We start from the raw sequence: 14,700 nt of genomic DNA on the forward strand, positions 1-14,700 counted from the left end.
TCTCTCTCTCTCTCTCTCTCTCTCTCTCTCTCTCTCGCTGTCTGTCTCTCCATCTCTCTCTGTCTCTCCGTCTCTCTCTCCATCTCTCTCTGTCTCTCTCTCTCTCTCTGTCTCTCTCCCCCCTCTCTCTCTCTCTCTGTATCATCTTTTATCATTTCATTCACTCTCTCTTCCTCTCTCTCACCCTCTGTTCCTCTCAGCTGCAGATGAAATGAATATTTAAAATTCACATATTATCCATAATATATTTAGTGCCGAAGATGATCGTAGAATGCACGGTGGTCTTTAGGGATAACGGCTTTTAGTTCCTGGAGGTGTTTCAATTTCACGTCTGTGATCTTCAAGGTCTCTGTGTAAAGAGGTTCTGGTTTTTCAGCGGCTACCTCTCCATGCCCTCTTCCCCAAGGAATATCCTTCCAGTCCTCATCAAATGTCAACTTAAAGGATATGTTCCGATCAGGCGTATACCTAAGACAACGAATGTCCACCACATGTGGGTCACCTTTCCCACGACCTGGCCTCACACTTTTGTATGGTCCGAGTTTGGAACAATCCTTAAAAAATGTGTGATCAAGGTACTTGACCTCAAAGGGTCTGGGGTTGCGCCTGGCTCTACCCATGATGCCAATGTAGTCCGCCGGCAGGTACACCAGAACACCTTTTGCTGCTCTCTCAATAAGACTGTGGCAGGAATCCACTTCCATGTGCATGTGTCCCTTGACAAAATATTTATGCTCCACTGTCTTACCTGTGCGAGCGCAAAAGTCACTAATAGTGTTGGCAAGTACAACGTTTTTGTTTTGATATATGCATCCATCACTAAAAATGATTATCTTGTCCACTTCAGTTTTAGCATTTAGGTAATCTACCACACACGATGCAAATTCATTTGAAGTGAGCCCATCTTCTCCCTCATGCCACATGTAACACAGCACGTCCTTGGAGACTAGATCGTAGACTGTGAAGTTGTGTACTGTGAGTTTTGTTTTATAGTGGACGGCAGATGCTTGAAGAGAGGGAGCAAGAAGCACAGATTCCAAGTCCATACAGATGGTAGCTGAACCTTCAAGAGACAATTTCTTGTTCATCTCCTTCTCAGCAAAGGCTCTTTCCTTCAGTCTCATGTGCTGTTTCCATGTCTCTTTGTCCATGTTTCCAACGCTGTGGGACACACATAAGTCCTATCGGGGATGATGTAACTCCAAATAATTTTTGTGAAACTCCTCTTTGAACACCGTTAGTCCCAAGCCCTTGCAGCCCAGTTCTTCACACTTTTTCAAGTACTCCCGGTGTAAATCGGCCAGAGAACAAAAGTGAGGCTCCAGATAAAGCTTTGCAGAGGTTTTATGACAATAGTGAGATGGGAGTTTCGGTAATAATCCAAAGAATTCATTCACCAGGAACACTTTTTCATCACTTCGAACAAGAGATTTAACACTGCATTTGGCAGGGCTTTCTGAATCTGACTGCACGGAATCAGTGGAATTTCTAATCATTCTAATGAACTCTTACTCCACCTTTCTTCAAGAAATATTGATATGAGCAGGATCTTTTTGATACTTCCGAAGTTGCCCGCTTCCTCTTCACATCAACCTTGTCAACTAGACCTTTGAAGTACGCTTTTTTACTCTCCCATGATAGTGACCACACACAGCCAAAGATCTTTGCTCTGTCTTCGCCTGAAAGAGAATTGCACTCCATCCCTTTGCAGGTGTGGTTGCAAAGTTCCAGAAGTTGACGTACTGGTCTTTGGGCGCCCTTGGCAGAGACATAGCTTTGCCCCGACTCCCTGAGAAATTTCCGTTTGTTTCTCTGCCAATTTTCAAAACCTTATTTCTCTGGTTTTTGAGTCAGGGTAGAGAATTCTTCATCTGCGGGGACAGCTTCTGCAGGTGGCACGGGTAGGCAGGAGATTGTTGTTAGCACCCCGCTGCCTGTGCTAGCAACTGATACCGGGAGGTCGTTGACTGAGTCCATAGGGCCAGCATCTGATGCTAGAAGGGCGTCGACTGTGTCAGTAGATGTTGCTGAAAGAACGTCGACTGTGTCAGTAGATGTTGCTGAGGGAACGTCGACTGTGTCGGTAGATGTTCCTGAAGGAACGTCGACTGTGTCGGTAAATGTTGCTGAGGGAACGTCGACTGTGTCGGTAGATGTTGCTGAGGGAACGTCTATTGTGTCGGTAGATGTTGCTGAGGGAATGTCTATTGTGTCGGTAGATGTTGCTGAGGGAACGTTGACTGTGTCGGTAGATGTTGCTGAGGGAACGTCTATTGTGTCGGTAGATGTTGCTGAGGGAACGTCGATTGTGTCGGTAGATGTTGCTGAGGGGATGTCAGTTGTGTTGATACTGGCAACAACTGGAGCTGGAGTCACATCAGCTGTGACAACAATAAGATCAACTGAAACTACAGTAACGTCAGACTGCAACGTAACATCCAGAGAACTCGTTGGGACTGAAAGGGCAGGACAAGAAGCCCGCCCCTGAAGCTCTCCAAGAGTGATTGAAGTTGGTTCAGGTTGGTCAAATGTGGTCGCCGACGAATTTCTGCGTGGTGTTGAACAAGTATCCAGTGAAAAATCCTACGTGTCAAAGCATGACACAGAAATATCTTATTCTGAGGTATTGTTCAAGAAAACATTGTCCACTTTGTCTTCGATGGAACTTTCTGATACTTCATTAAGTGGCAATATTTTGGGGGAAGAATTCTTGTCTTGAGGATGAGCACATTTTTCAGATTTGGAATTCTAACACGTTTAAGTGTTAACCTGTGATTAGTGTACGCGGGCATTAAAGCTGTTTTCCATGTCCAAATATGAATATAGATTTAATGCGGTATGGCATGTTTGATTTGCTGCTCTTTGCATTTTATCAATATTTACTTTGTTGCAGTTAGGGAAAGAGGCTGCAGTTCAGCTGGAAGTGTGAAAAACATTATTGGTACTTAGGAAAAAGTGAAGGAAGGCTTTTTCCATACAAGGACATTGACCTTCCGATGTTTAATGGGGTATGGCATTTTAATTTGACTGTTTGTTGATCTTCTGCTTGAAGTGTGAAACACCTTACTGGTACTTAATCTGTTCCTTCATCTTGGGCAATGTTCTGGGCTTTCCAGTGAAAAGTACCTTCTTTGTTCTCGACCCACTATGCAAAAAAAGGGACTCAACGCAAGCAGCACAGTTGCGAAACCGTTGCGTAAGATGGACCGTCGGGCATGACACTATTGTTAGGCCCACTTATATTACCCAACAAGCGACACGGCGCGACGCCTGATCGCGCTGGGCCACCGGGCACAAAGCAATTATGTGCCTCGCTGGTGTCTACAGGTTTTTTGCCTGACGGCTTTCACGCAGTTGGAGATAGGGTTTTTTTTCATTTGTGTTTTAATGTGCTTATTTTTTACCTGTGTCAAATATTGTTTGACTGGGACATACTGAATGTTATACAGAATCATACAAGCAAAAAAAGTGGATTTTGAAAATGTTGTCGCTTACAGGGTTGGTGCAGGACGGCAACAATATATATCGCACTCAATCCCCAATAAAAAAACACAGCCTCTGAGAGCTCTTAAATACAATAGTAACACATAAACAGTACATTCAGTTCTGACCTAAAACTTCTATATATTGACTGCTTCATGTAAAAGCTCTGTCATACATCATTTTGAAAAGTTGCATATGATGGAATCTTATACTACACTATTTTGTAAAGCGGTATTTGATGAAGTCTTACACTAAACAGTCGATACAACCTAAATGTCAATAATAATCTAAATCTAAAAGCAAAAATGACTAACTGACATACCTTGCAATCAGAATGGCCACACACAACGACACTGCGAATTCCTTTACTGAGACACCCGAGCTCCAAAGCCGCCCCCTCTGTGCTCATCTGGCCGCTGACGATGGACTGGAAGTGGGGTACCATGTTCCCGGCATTTTGCACGAAGAAGGTTTCTCCACTGTCCGGGCGGGTGAAGTTTGCTGCCAGCACTCGAGAGTCGATGCAGGAGAAGAAAACGGTCGTGGGCTGTGAACGAAAACATTAAGCAAATCAAATTTTAAATGCTGTTATAGCAAGAAAAGGTACATTATAATATAGGTGCATTCTTTAAAAGATTAAAACAGTTTTTTTCTCTCTCTTGAAAGAGTCTCACAATATATGTGTGTAGAACATGCATTGTCGACCGTCTGTTGATATACCTAGCCCATATTGTTTTCACTTCATTATTATTGCACATGTTCTTAATCAATTGTACCGGTTGCATGTGCTCGAGAAATATTTTGTCCTTACTCAAATTCTAAATGTTAAAATAAAGCAAGAAAAGATATAACATTACCTAGGTCTTCTTTATTCTTCAGGTCAAGTATCAGGTTTGGAGTTGACATTGATGATCATGATGTCCCATGTATTTCAATAAAAATCCACTTTAAAATGTGTTTCTAAATGGATATTCAAGGTGCTGAGCATAAATATTGCCCATTGGGTGAAAAAAATGATGATTTCTTATAACACATTATTCTGACGAGTGCCTGATTTCACCACAACGACACTCCAGTTGTCTATACTGTACAGGAACTTCACCTTCAAGCCTTTAAGTAGCATCAGTCGCCTAGCTGTTAGACTCTCAAGACTCGCAACCATAAGGTCGTGGGTTCAACTCCTGTCAGGGGCCAGACATGTCCTTGGGAAGGGCTCTTTAAATGAAATGTCTTTTTCTGACCCTGGTAGAGATGGGTATGTGGCCATAGACAGCAAAAGATCTTGTCAGTCTGTTAATGTTTGAGGGGTGCAATGTGCAGCTTCCACTGTATGCTTCCAAGGAAGCTGTGAATGTTTCTGAGTGTTCTGAAGTCTGCTGGGGTAACAATGGTTCTAAATGGCATAGAGCAATAATAAATTATTATAAATGTTCCCCTTGTCACCATACCTTTATGATATTTGAGGCTAGATTGTCCATATCAGCCAGGAATTTCGCTTTTCCTGCTCCATTATACTTGAGAATATTTCTCAACATCTTCTCCATTGTCAAAGTCTGAGCTCGCACTTGCTTTTATAATAAGAAAATGGAATGCCAAAAGCCTGCAGATGAAATGAGAAAATAAAAAGATCAGTTAGCATTTTAATAAACAGACAGAAACAATCATATCGTCAGTCAGGTGCTCAGACGTCTTAAACCCCCAATTTTTAAAAAAATTTATTATTGCTGACTTTGGTACCAATTGCATGAGCTCAAGAAATATTTTGTTGAAACTCAAATTTTAAATGCACACTGATAAAAGCAAGAAAAGATACAATATATTATTATATTATAATCTTATAAGATCGGTGAAACTGTTTTTTCTTTCCTGAAAAATTTTGTTTTCTGGGCTTAGAACATTTGAACAACTTGCCAACAACATAAAAACAGAAGTGGTGATGTTTGAGTGTTGGATGGCAGGAGACGCAATTTCAAAAGTCCATCTGTTTTAAATTTCATGTGGCCAAAAATCTTAATTAAATTACTTGTCTCTTCCTGATGTTCTGATGTTTTGATTATCTATAGACCTTTCAAATCCAACGCAACTCGGTAGGCCTACACAGTCAAATCAGCTGTAACGACCACGTCGATCTACTGTACAAACAACTACAGTCAAACCTGCCCTGACGGCCACCTCTATAAGATGGCCACCTGTACAAACGGCCACTTTCCATTTCCCCCCTTGCGTTTTTTCTATATAATTTAACTGTGTAAAACAGGCATCTGTCCAACGCAGCCGCGGCCACCATATTTTAACACACAACCCCTATCACACTAAGCAATAACACCTGTCTTAGACGGCCTCCTTGGTGACTCCATTACGTTTTGTCATAAATTGTGCCTGGCGTTGTGGGCGAGCCGGCATAATTTAATCACCTGTCGGTGTTGTTAGGTAGTCCCTCCAACCGATCATGTTACGTAGGCCCCTCCTACTGTTGACCAATAGGTACCAATTTTCAGCTGCTGGTGAGGTAAGAGTGTGATCCCTCATAACCCATTAGCCCAGCCCAGAACTCATACACAAATCGTAAGTGAGATGAGTGGTCAATGTTTACCCAGTCTGTAACAAAGTAACAATGGACGTCAACATGAACTTGCGAAAGAAGTATCGCTCGTTCTCCGAGTGGTGGCGACCCATGTGTTTGTTTTAACATGGCACGCGGTCTTCCTCATCTAATTCAGTTCGTTTTACTATCACCCTTGCGCAAAATCAGCAACAACAAGAAAAAGTACAAACAAAATACAAACCAACAACATCAACAACAAAAACAACAATGCGGCCACTTTCGGTTGGGACCTCAGATGGGAATGGTTTGTTTTCTTCATCTTGATCAGTCCTGCCTAAGACGGCCACCTGTCTTATACGGCCACTTTTCTCCTTGACAATGGGTGGCCGTCTTACACAGGTTTGACTGTACTTGCCATTTTCTCCTGGCATTCTAAGGTAATGATTAATGACACTGTCTAAGACGTCCACTCTTCTCCTCCACATTGGATGGTCTTCTTGGAAAATTTTGACTGTATATATGTGTGAAGGGTAGCGATATTTCGACTGCATGCCGTCTGAAAATCCTAGTTGATATTTCCACGGCATGCTGTCTGAACATCGGAAGTGATACCTATACGGTATGCCGTCTTGAGTCTAAAGATCGAATTGATATTTCGACGGCATAGGCTCTGCTTGAAGTGTATCAATGCAAGAATTGTGTTTGTTTTCCAGGCGACGAGTCGGGTGATCATACCTACCCGACCCAACCCGATCCCATCCACAAATGGGCACCCTACTGTTGGAAAAAAAAAGTCTTCTCTCTATTTTGCTTGCACAAAATAAATTGTGCATCTCTCACTCTCGTTACAATCACACAAAACATTTCATCACTGTCCATAATGCACAAAATGATAGCAAAGGATAAACATTGTTCTAAACATACAGGTATCTTAAATTGTATCTATAATAATGCGTTACTTATGGAAAAGAGAATATAGGCTTAATTATAAATAGTCCGGATGTTCTGATTGGCTGAATTTATGTGCTGTGGAATTATCCCGTCCGATTTTTCGACGGCCTGCTGTATAAATATCCACTTCCATATGTGAAAGACCTTCAAAGTGATATCACTGTTGAATGCAAAGGAAACCAACAAAGACCAACAAACAACGTTGAACTTAACAGTTATAATATATTTAACTCATTTGCTACACGGAGCCGCAGGCAGCAGTGTGGCGAAAGTGACTTCACTACGGCAAGCCGCCCTCGACGGCTCGAGAACCGACCTATAATTCTAGCTTAAATTTTATTCCAATCCACATAGAACCATGTTAAAATAAAGGTTATAATATAATAACATTGACTTCCAGGTCAAGCGTTTCCACCAAATGTCCTAACTTTTGATTCAGTTTTGAAACACAATTTCAAAGTTTCTGCGACTTTGTTTAATCATGATGCCCAAATTATACCCCAGATACCAGTCATAGTACTTTTGCAAAACAAAATGTATCATTATTTTGTTTACTAAAGAAATGAGATATTGATACTATATTAGTAAAATGGACTCAAATTGCCATTGCTCTGTAATTGAGAAATCAATATTTTTCAGTGCTAGATAAAAATTGTCAAAATATTTGTTTTCCCCAAGATCACTAAATGTCAGTAAAATTACACAAAAAGTACCACTCAAGACACATGCAGTTTTATTGCAAATGCAATTCTGAATAATTCTGTATAAGATACGTGGGTTTTGTATTGTTTGTGAACGCATCTTGTCCTTTATTCGAGATTTTGTAAAAATTAAAATTTTAAAATTTCAGTATCGCATGTTATGATCCAAATGTTCCTTTTACCAATTTAGGCCTGGTTAAAGTTCAAATGATTATAATGATTATAATGAGCACAGCGGATAAAATACCGTCCAGACCGCTCACTTAGTTTTCCTTCCCCGGTTCCTCCCCGACCATCCTCACCACCCTGCCCGCCCCGCCCGACAGCCCAGCGCGTAGTCATAAATCACTTGTCAGAGGGGTTAATTGGGGTGACCGCAGCGCCACTCCTCCTGTGCCGGGGCAGTAGTAAATATGGCGTTTTAGTGCGAATTGAAAGCCTCCTAACTCTAGTGAAACTATAAATGCTACAAGGCCGATTGAGATTTCATTGTAACGTGCTATGTTTGACCTGTAGGCCGGTATAACTTGTTTTCTTGTAAGTCCGATTATATCAGTTTTACAAGGGATTTAAGTAAGTCTGTGATTTTCAAACTGGCATCTTCAATGTTTAGAACTTTTTCAGTTTGGATTTAGATATTTCAATCCGGCCCCCAACGATTTAAACAGAAATTCATGTATCAACTGTGGTGACAATTTTCATTTACATGTGCAAGTTTCAAATGCACGAAGTTATTCTATGATTTTCTGTGATTTTTTAAAAATACCAACCCACCACTCTGAACATTCATCCTTGCTGTTTTTAGTTTTCTTGCCTCTACTACATCTGAATTTCGTTGTCATTTTAAACAATATATTTGTCATGGAGTGCCACACTCAACATGGTCACATGGTGGGCATTGTGCTCAAACATCATCACCTTCTTGAGGAGGCTGCACATGATATAGATGCACAGCTGGTCCATGATATAGATGTACAGCTGGCACATGATATAGATGTACAGCTGGTCCATCAATCTATGGAGAATTGCACGCCTGGAATAGGGCAAAATGTGCATATCTACGGCAAAAAAATGAAAGAGGGCTGGAAAAAAACGAGGAGGACATTCAATTGTTACAGGGCTGTCAGATTTTGTCGGATAATCCACGAGAAGCAGAAAGATTTGAGAGGAAGGGTTCTAGTGTACATGATCAGCTGTCAGAGTTAGAGTTTGAGGAGCTTATTCCAAGGTCAAGTCCTGCCTGCTCTGAATTTGATAACATCCTCAAACAACACAACATCACACCACAGGCCTACCACAGCCGTTCATTTATATGAAGCCACTGCCATAAATACATCACAGCCCATGTGTACAGACAGCTAGCATCATTTTTAGCAAAAGGAACAGTTGCATGTACACGAAATCAAAGCATAATAGACACCGCATTAATTGTTCTGAGAGAGAAATTTGTTCACGTAAAAGACACCTTCAAAGATATCCACACAGTAATTGCACATGGAAAGCCAATCACTTTAGAGAGAATACCACATATTCAGTCATGCATCACACGATATATGTCTTTATACAGAAACATATTTGGCAAATAAAAGGTCTTGAGTCGATAGTGCCGTAAAACACGTGCTACTCAATCAAAATCGATCAAAAGAAAAGGTCATCCCCAAACAACACATCCTTGAGAAACACTGCGTTCCTTGGATACAAAAATGTGGGTTTGGAATGGCCTTCCATTGTGAGCAAGGGGGTGAGCTCATTCATGCAACCGTGGCCTAACAGACAAAGAAAAACACGTCAAAACAATCATGCAGTCACAACACGTCCAAACCCACCCTGAGCTACTCTGTCATGTGCACCACCCATCAAAAGACGAAAGCTTACAGCGGAAAAATGAGATAATTCCTCCAGTCCAGCAATATTGTGTTCTTTTTGTATTTTGTGTTTAGGTTGTGTTTTCATAAGTGTATCGGCAAGAAAAGATCTGTCCTGTAGTTACATGTATCGTGGATATCGCTATGAAAAAACAAGGTCGCAAAGCAAGAGTATTGCAAAAATCAACTTCAAACCTGAATAATTACGGATCCAGAAACTTCGTGCATATGCCCCTTTGTCAGTACAAATTTCATTATGTTCACAGTCCTGTGTGCAAATTTGATTGAATTCGTTGGGGGCAATCATATTTAAATCGATGTTTATAATTGATTACCCATGACACATTTATCAAATTAAGTCCCCTTTTTGAGAACTTCACAGCTTTTAAGTGTAATGTACCATGTTCTTCCGATTTCTTCATTTTCTTCCTTAATATGTTGAATATTTACGTGGTCTTTATTAAAATATTCATCTTACATTAGCTTTGGCTCACTGTGCTGGTAAACTTTGCAAAAAATACAAGAGCGCTGCCGGTGTTCGGCTGATTAGGGAAATCCCCGGCGGCGCAGGTAAATGACCCCGTGACCTGGGGAAGCGCGGGCTTGCTTGCCTCGCGCCAGCCGAAACTAAATGGGCGCTCTATAACCGCTGTGTGAGAGATGAACAAGAATAGATCTAGATCTACTTTTGTGCAAAAAATGTCAAAAAAACAATTGTTATCTAGATCTAGATCTAGAGCTACCCAATATTGATCATAAAAAATTACGTCATAAAAAAAGGAGTCAAATCCCAGGGGGTTTATCAAAAAACTGATAAGGGAGAGATTTTTTTTTCTTTACATAAAGGATTTTATTACTTTATTTTTTGCTGGATGACTATGCAAAATAGGTTACTGCCAATGGAGTGTCTTTTCGTATACGGTAACCGGGCACCTAGTCTCAGTATCTACGTACACGGTAACCAGGCACTTAGTCTCACCTAGTCTCAGTATCTACGTACACAGTAACCGGGCACTTAGTCTCACCTAGTCTCAGTATCTACGTACACGGTAACTGGGCACCTAGTCTCAGTATCTATGTACACAGTAACCGGAAGGAAAATAAATCAATATTAGTCTTGTGCTGTCACTTGCTGAAAAAAAGAAAGTCATACAAGCGTCTTGTCGGGCTCGCCATCGTGACTGGTCAGTGAACCTGTGCGTGCGCATCACATTGTGAGTAACGGTTGGGGTCACCAAAATTCATTCAAAGTTTCTGCGTTGCGAAGTATAGAGCTCCGGAATGGGGGGATTATTGATTTTTTTAAAGGTACAATCGGGGGAGCAGCAGTGGGGATGAAGGCAACACCGGATGACAAAAACTGAACCTGGAGTTCTAAACTGCCCGGTTACCGTGTACGTGACACTGAGACTACCCGTCCGGTTGCCGGTTACTGTGTTCGTAGATATTGAGGCTACATGCTCGGTTACCGTGTACGCAGACACTCCGTACTGCCAAGGTCTTGTTTTCTCTCAGTACCTTTTGAAAGTATTTTCAAATGAAGTATATAGTCTGGGAACCTTGCCCCAACCATAACTGAAGTATCTAAGTATTCAGAATCTGGGAACCTTGCCCCAACCATAACTGAAGTATCTAAGTATTCAGAAATTTAAAAATCTCTAGCTCTAGAAACTGAATTTGATGCAAAAAATGCTTCTTCTCTTACCAGTCCTCGCAGAATGGCAGAATGAAAGATGACGCCTAAATCTCGCAAATAACCAAAAAATCTCGATAACGTTCGGAGAAATATATCTAGTCACTTCGGGGTTTTTGGTTGGGTTTTTTTGGGGTTGCGGGGGGGGGGGGGAGTGTCGGAAAAATGCAAATGCAATTCGCTGACCAAAAAATTCCAAACACGGCAGCTGCGATAAACGCAGATGCTAGAGATCTAGATTCTAGATCTACATCTCTACAAATTATACAAATAGCCTACGGTTATAGTTATTGTATTTTGATCGGTCTCATTCATTTTCAGCTAGATTACCTGGTTCTAAAATTCAGGTAATAGATCTGGGTGGGGCTTAGGTTTCTTCCAGTTTTTACCACCAAATAGCAAGCAATAAAAATTAAACAGTGATGATTTTTCTATACTCACTGTGAGCCACGGCAGTTTGAGAACCATTCAAACGAGAAGAGTTGCCTTTGTTTTCAATCTCTTTGTTCTTAGTTAAATTCTTGTTGATGGTGGGGACGAAACCGATTCACCTCCAAATTTCCTCTAATTAGTTTTCGTGTGATGAAAAAGTTATAACTGTTAAATCTCAGCAGCACAAACACAAACTTGCACACACAGCACTTCAAACATAATACTTCTATGAGCTGGATTAGGCCGTGTAGTCGAGAAAGTTGAACGCACCCAACAAAGAACCAATGAGCGCATAGGTATCTGTGTCAGTAGGGGAAAGTGTGTCGTAAACTTTCACCCCATTGTCAGGGCTAGGAGAGCGTGAGCCCTCGGTATAGTGTTATTTTTTCCCAGTCTTTTACCTTTTTACAAGAAGAGTTTCATTAAGGACGGACTGTGGGAAAAGGGCTCATCTTTGCTGAGCCCTAAAGACATTTGATTGGCTGCTGGGTTACTATAGTTGTAAGCGGGGACAACAGTGATTGGATAAACGAGCAAGCCGCCAGGTTGATCGCTCTGTGTTCATTGCGTACGGTCATAACGGTTTCAACTGCTTATTTATTTCATTGTGGAGAAACTTTCATTTACTTTGGGATAGAGTTGGGGGTGGTGGTTGGGGAGGGGGTAGGGGCTCAAGCCCGTGAGCCCTTCACTACCCACCGCCACTGTTCCCAGGGAGTGTATACAGACCCGGTAACCAGGAACAAAGTCACAAAGTATACAGACCCGGTAAAGGAACTCTTTTGTGATTTCGGAGAGTTTCAGCGCCCTCTTGGCTCAGGGTAGACCTAGGTTCTAGATCTATGGTCTAGATCTAGATCTAGACAGACAGACTTAAATGTTTGATCTAGTTTCGCAGCTAGCCTAGATCTAAATGAAGATTGCGGATGTCTTTTCGATGAACGATCGTTTTTCCTCCGTTCTGGAGTTGGATGGAGGAATCACAATTTGAAGAAAAGAACAAGTTACAATGTCATAATTTCAATCGAGCAGTCCTCTCTCTCTCTCTCTCTTTCTTTCTCCTCTGTGTATCGCTCGCCTTCTCTTTTTCTTTGTTTGTTTCTGTCTTTCTTTGTCCCCACCTATTTCCCACTCTATCTTTCTCTCGTTCCCTCCTGCCAACTGGGGCATGTCATATGAAAGTGGCTATTCTCACCCACCCGGAAGTTCTCGCAAGATCAACTCCTCCCCTCTTCTCTCTCTCTCTGTCTCTTTCTGAATACTGTCTATCGGTGTTGACGATGAAATTGACCAAAACAAAGTTTAAAAATTATGTTAAAACACAAAAGTAAATAAATTTGGTTGTCTACAAAGATGCTACGGCTATTTAACTTTTCGAATCGAGCCGAACTACGCGGGTCGCCAGTTTGTTTTGCCCAGAAATTCTCGCGCTACTCCTCTCTCTCTTTCTCTCTCTCTCCACTGCCCACAGACAAAATTGTACGCTTTTAGTAGGCTACAATTGTAATGGAACGTTTGTTCACGGCACAGAATTCTACAATTTTTCTGTTATCACAGTGTAGAATTCTGTAGTTTAGGGTGAACGCAAAATTTGGTGAACGCGCACCGGGTGAGAATAGCCACAAGACTCGCCTGCACTATTCTCACTCCGGGTGAGAATAGAGGTGGCCATGTCATATACACATTTTGCTAGCAACCCCCCCCCCCCCCTCTCTCCCTCTCTCTCTCTCACACACACACACACACACTAGATTTCTACCGGGTCTGGGGGCTGAAACTTCCCGAAATCACAAAAGAGTTCCCCTACCGGGTCTGTATACTTTGTGACTTTGTTCCCGGTTACCGGGTCTGTATACACTTCGTTTTTCCCACGCTTATCTAGATCTAGGCCTAGATCTAATCTAGATCTATGATTTACTCTGCATTATTTTGGAAACCTCCTTTATAATTTAATAGCTAAATAGCGTTTTGAATTTTACGCAATTCAATGTAATGCAACACACCACTCCCTGTTCAGTCATCACAAGGTTACTGTCGAAGTCGAAATCCAGTGCAAAATCACAGACAATTTTGTGCATACCGTGTGCGTACCGCCTTCGTTGATTCAACAACAGAATAACTTTCTAAAAGTCTCAAAGTAAGGAAGGATATCTATTGTCCTGTGCCTTTGGACCTTTGGCTTTTATTCCCAGATCTAGATCTAGATATCTAGTTGTTGGTGTCTGGCTTATCAGCTCGGCGAGTCTCGCTCGGGGCGACGCAACATACAACTAAATGATTGTGGCATAGACTTGTATTACCTAGAATGTATATTTTAGTATAATCCCAGTTCATTTTGGAGTGCACCGATTGACTCAATATGAGTCAAATTGGAAGAGCAATAGGGAATAAAGGTGACAAGTAGACTGGACTGTAGAGAGTCCGGTAAATTTCCCTACATTTATGCGCTATAAATTATAGAGGCTCAAAGGTAGGCACGCTTTGCAACGAAGTTTCATAGTAATCAAATTGTAGCGGCCATGGCAGTCTGCAATTTAAAAGTACATGTCTATGGCTCTTGTCGTGCAAATCAAAGGTCAAGGGTGAGGATGGATGTAAAATCCGGTCGGGAGACTACCCTTGTGGTAGTTTTAGCAGTTCTAAGCAATGTTCAAGACTATTATTGTATTTTTGTTTCACAAAAAAGTTTCGCAGTTTCACTGACTTCGACAAATAAAAGATAATAATATTATATCTATCAGAATTATTAGATCGATCACTGTCATGGCCGCCGCTCTTTCCTCTTATATAAAAAAAGAAAAATGAAAACAAAACAAAAAGAAAGGAAGAAAAAAGAAAAAAAAGAAAAAAATTCGAGCTCTGATGCACATCTTGGACGAGCAAAATGAAATGCAAAACACACGTCTCTCGAGCTATGGTCGAGTGCGCTCAAAACCTTTCCCTTAGTTTGGTTCCAAATTGGGTTTAAATGGTGCACGTCATGGAGAGTGAACTGGAATTACGTTAGAGTGGCCAGTCTCAAATATTATA

The 14,700-nt window shown here is 41.4% G+C and overlaps 1 protein-coding gene across 2 annotated transcripts in view; it reads right to left on the minus strand.

Annotated features, from left to right (window-relative positions):
* LOC101846681 (beta carbonic anhydrase 1) overlaps positions 1 to 14,357 on the minus strand; it is a 27,943-nt gene extending 13,586 nt beyond the window's left edge. The window contains exons 1-3 of one of the 2 annotated variants that reach the window (XM_035971813.1): positions 13,844 to 14,357; positions 4,932 to 5,083; positions 3,806 to 4,030 (exon numbers count right to left, since the gene is read on the minus strand). In XM_035971813.1, coding sequence (XP_035827706.1) covers positions 3,806 to 4,030; positions 4,932 to 5,027 — 321 coding nt within the window. In that variant the 5' untranslated portion in view covers positions 5,028 to 5,083; positions 13,844 to 14,357. Of the gene's footprint in view, positions 1 to 3,805; positions 4,031 to 4,931; positions 5,084 to 13,750 lie in introns of both variants that reach the window. The other variant, XM_005106085.3, reaches the window with a different exon arrangement.
* Between the last annotated feature and the right edge of the window lie 343 nt (positions 14,358 to 14,700).

The sequence above is a fragment of the Aplysia californica genome, unplaced genomic scaffold (genome assembly GCF_000002075.1).
Source record: "Aplysia californica isolate F4 #8 unplaced genomic scaffold, AplCal3.0 scaffold00512, whole genome shotgun sequence".
Lineage (NCBI taxonomy): Eukaryota > Metazoa > Mollusca > Gastropoda > Aplysiida > Aplysiidae > Aplysia > Aplysia californica.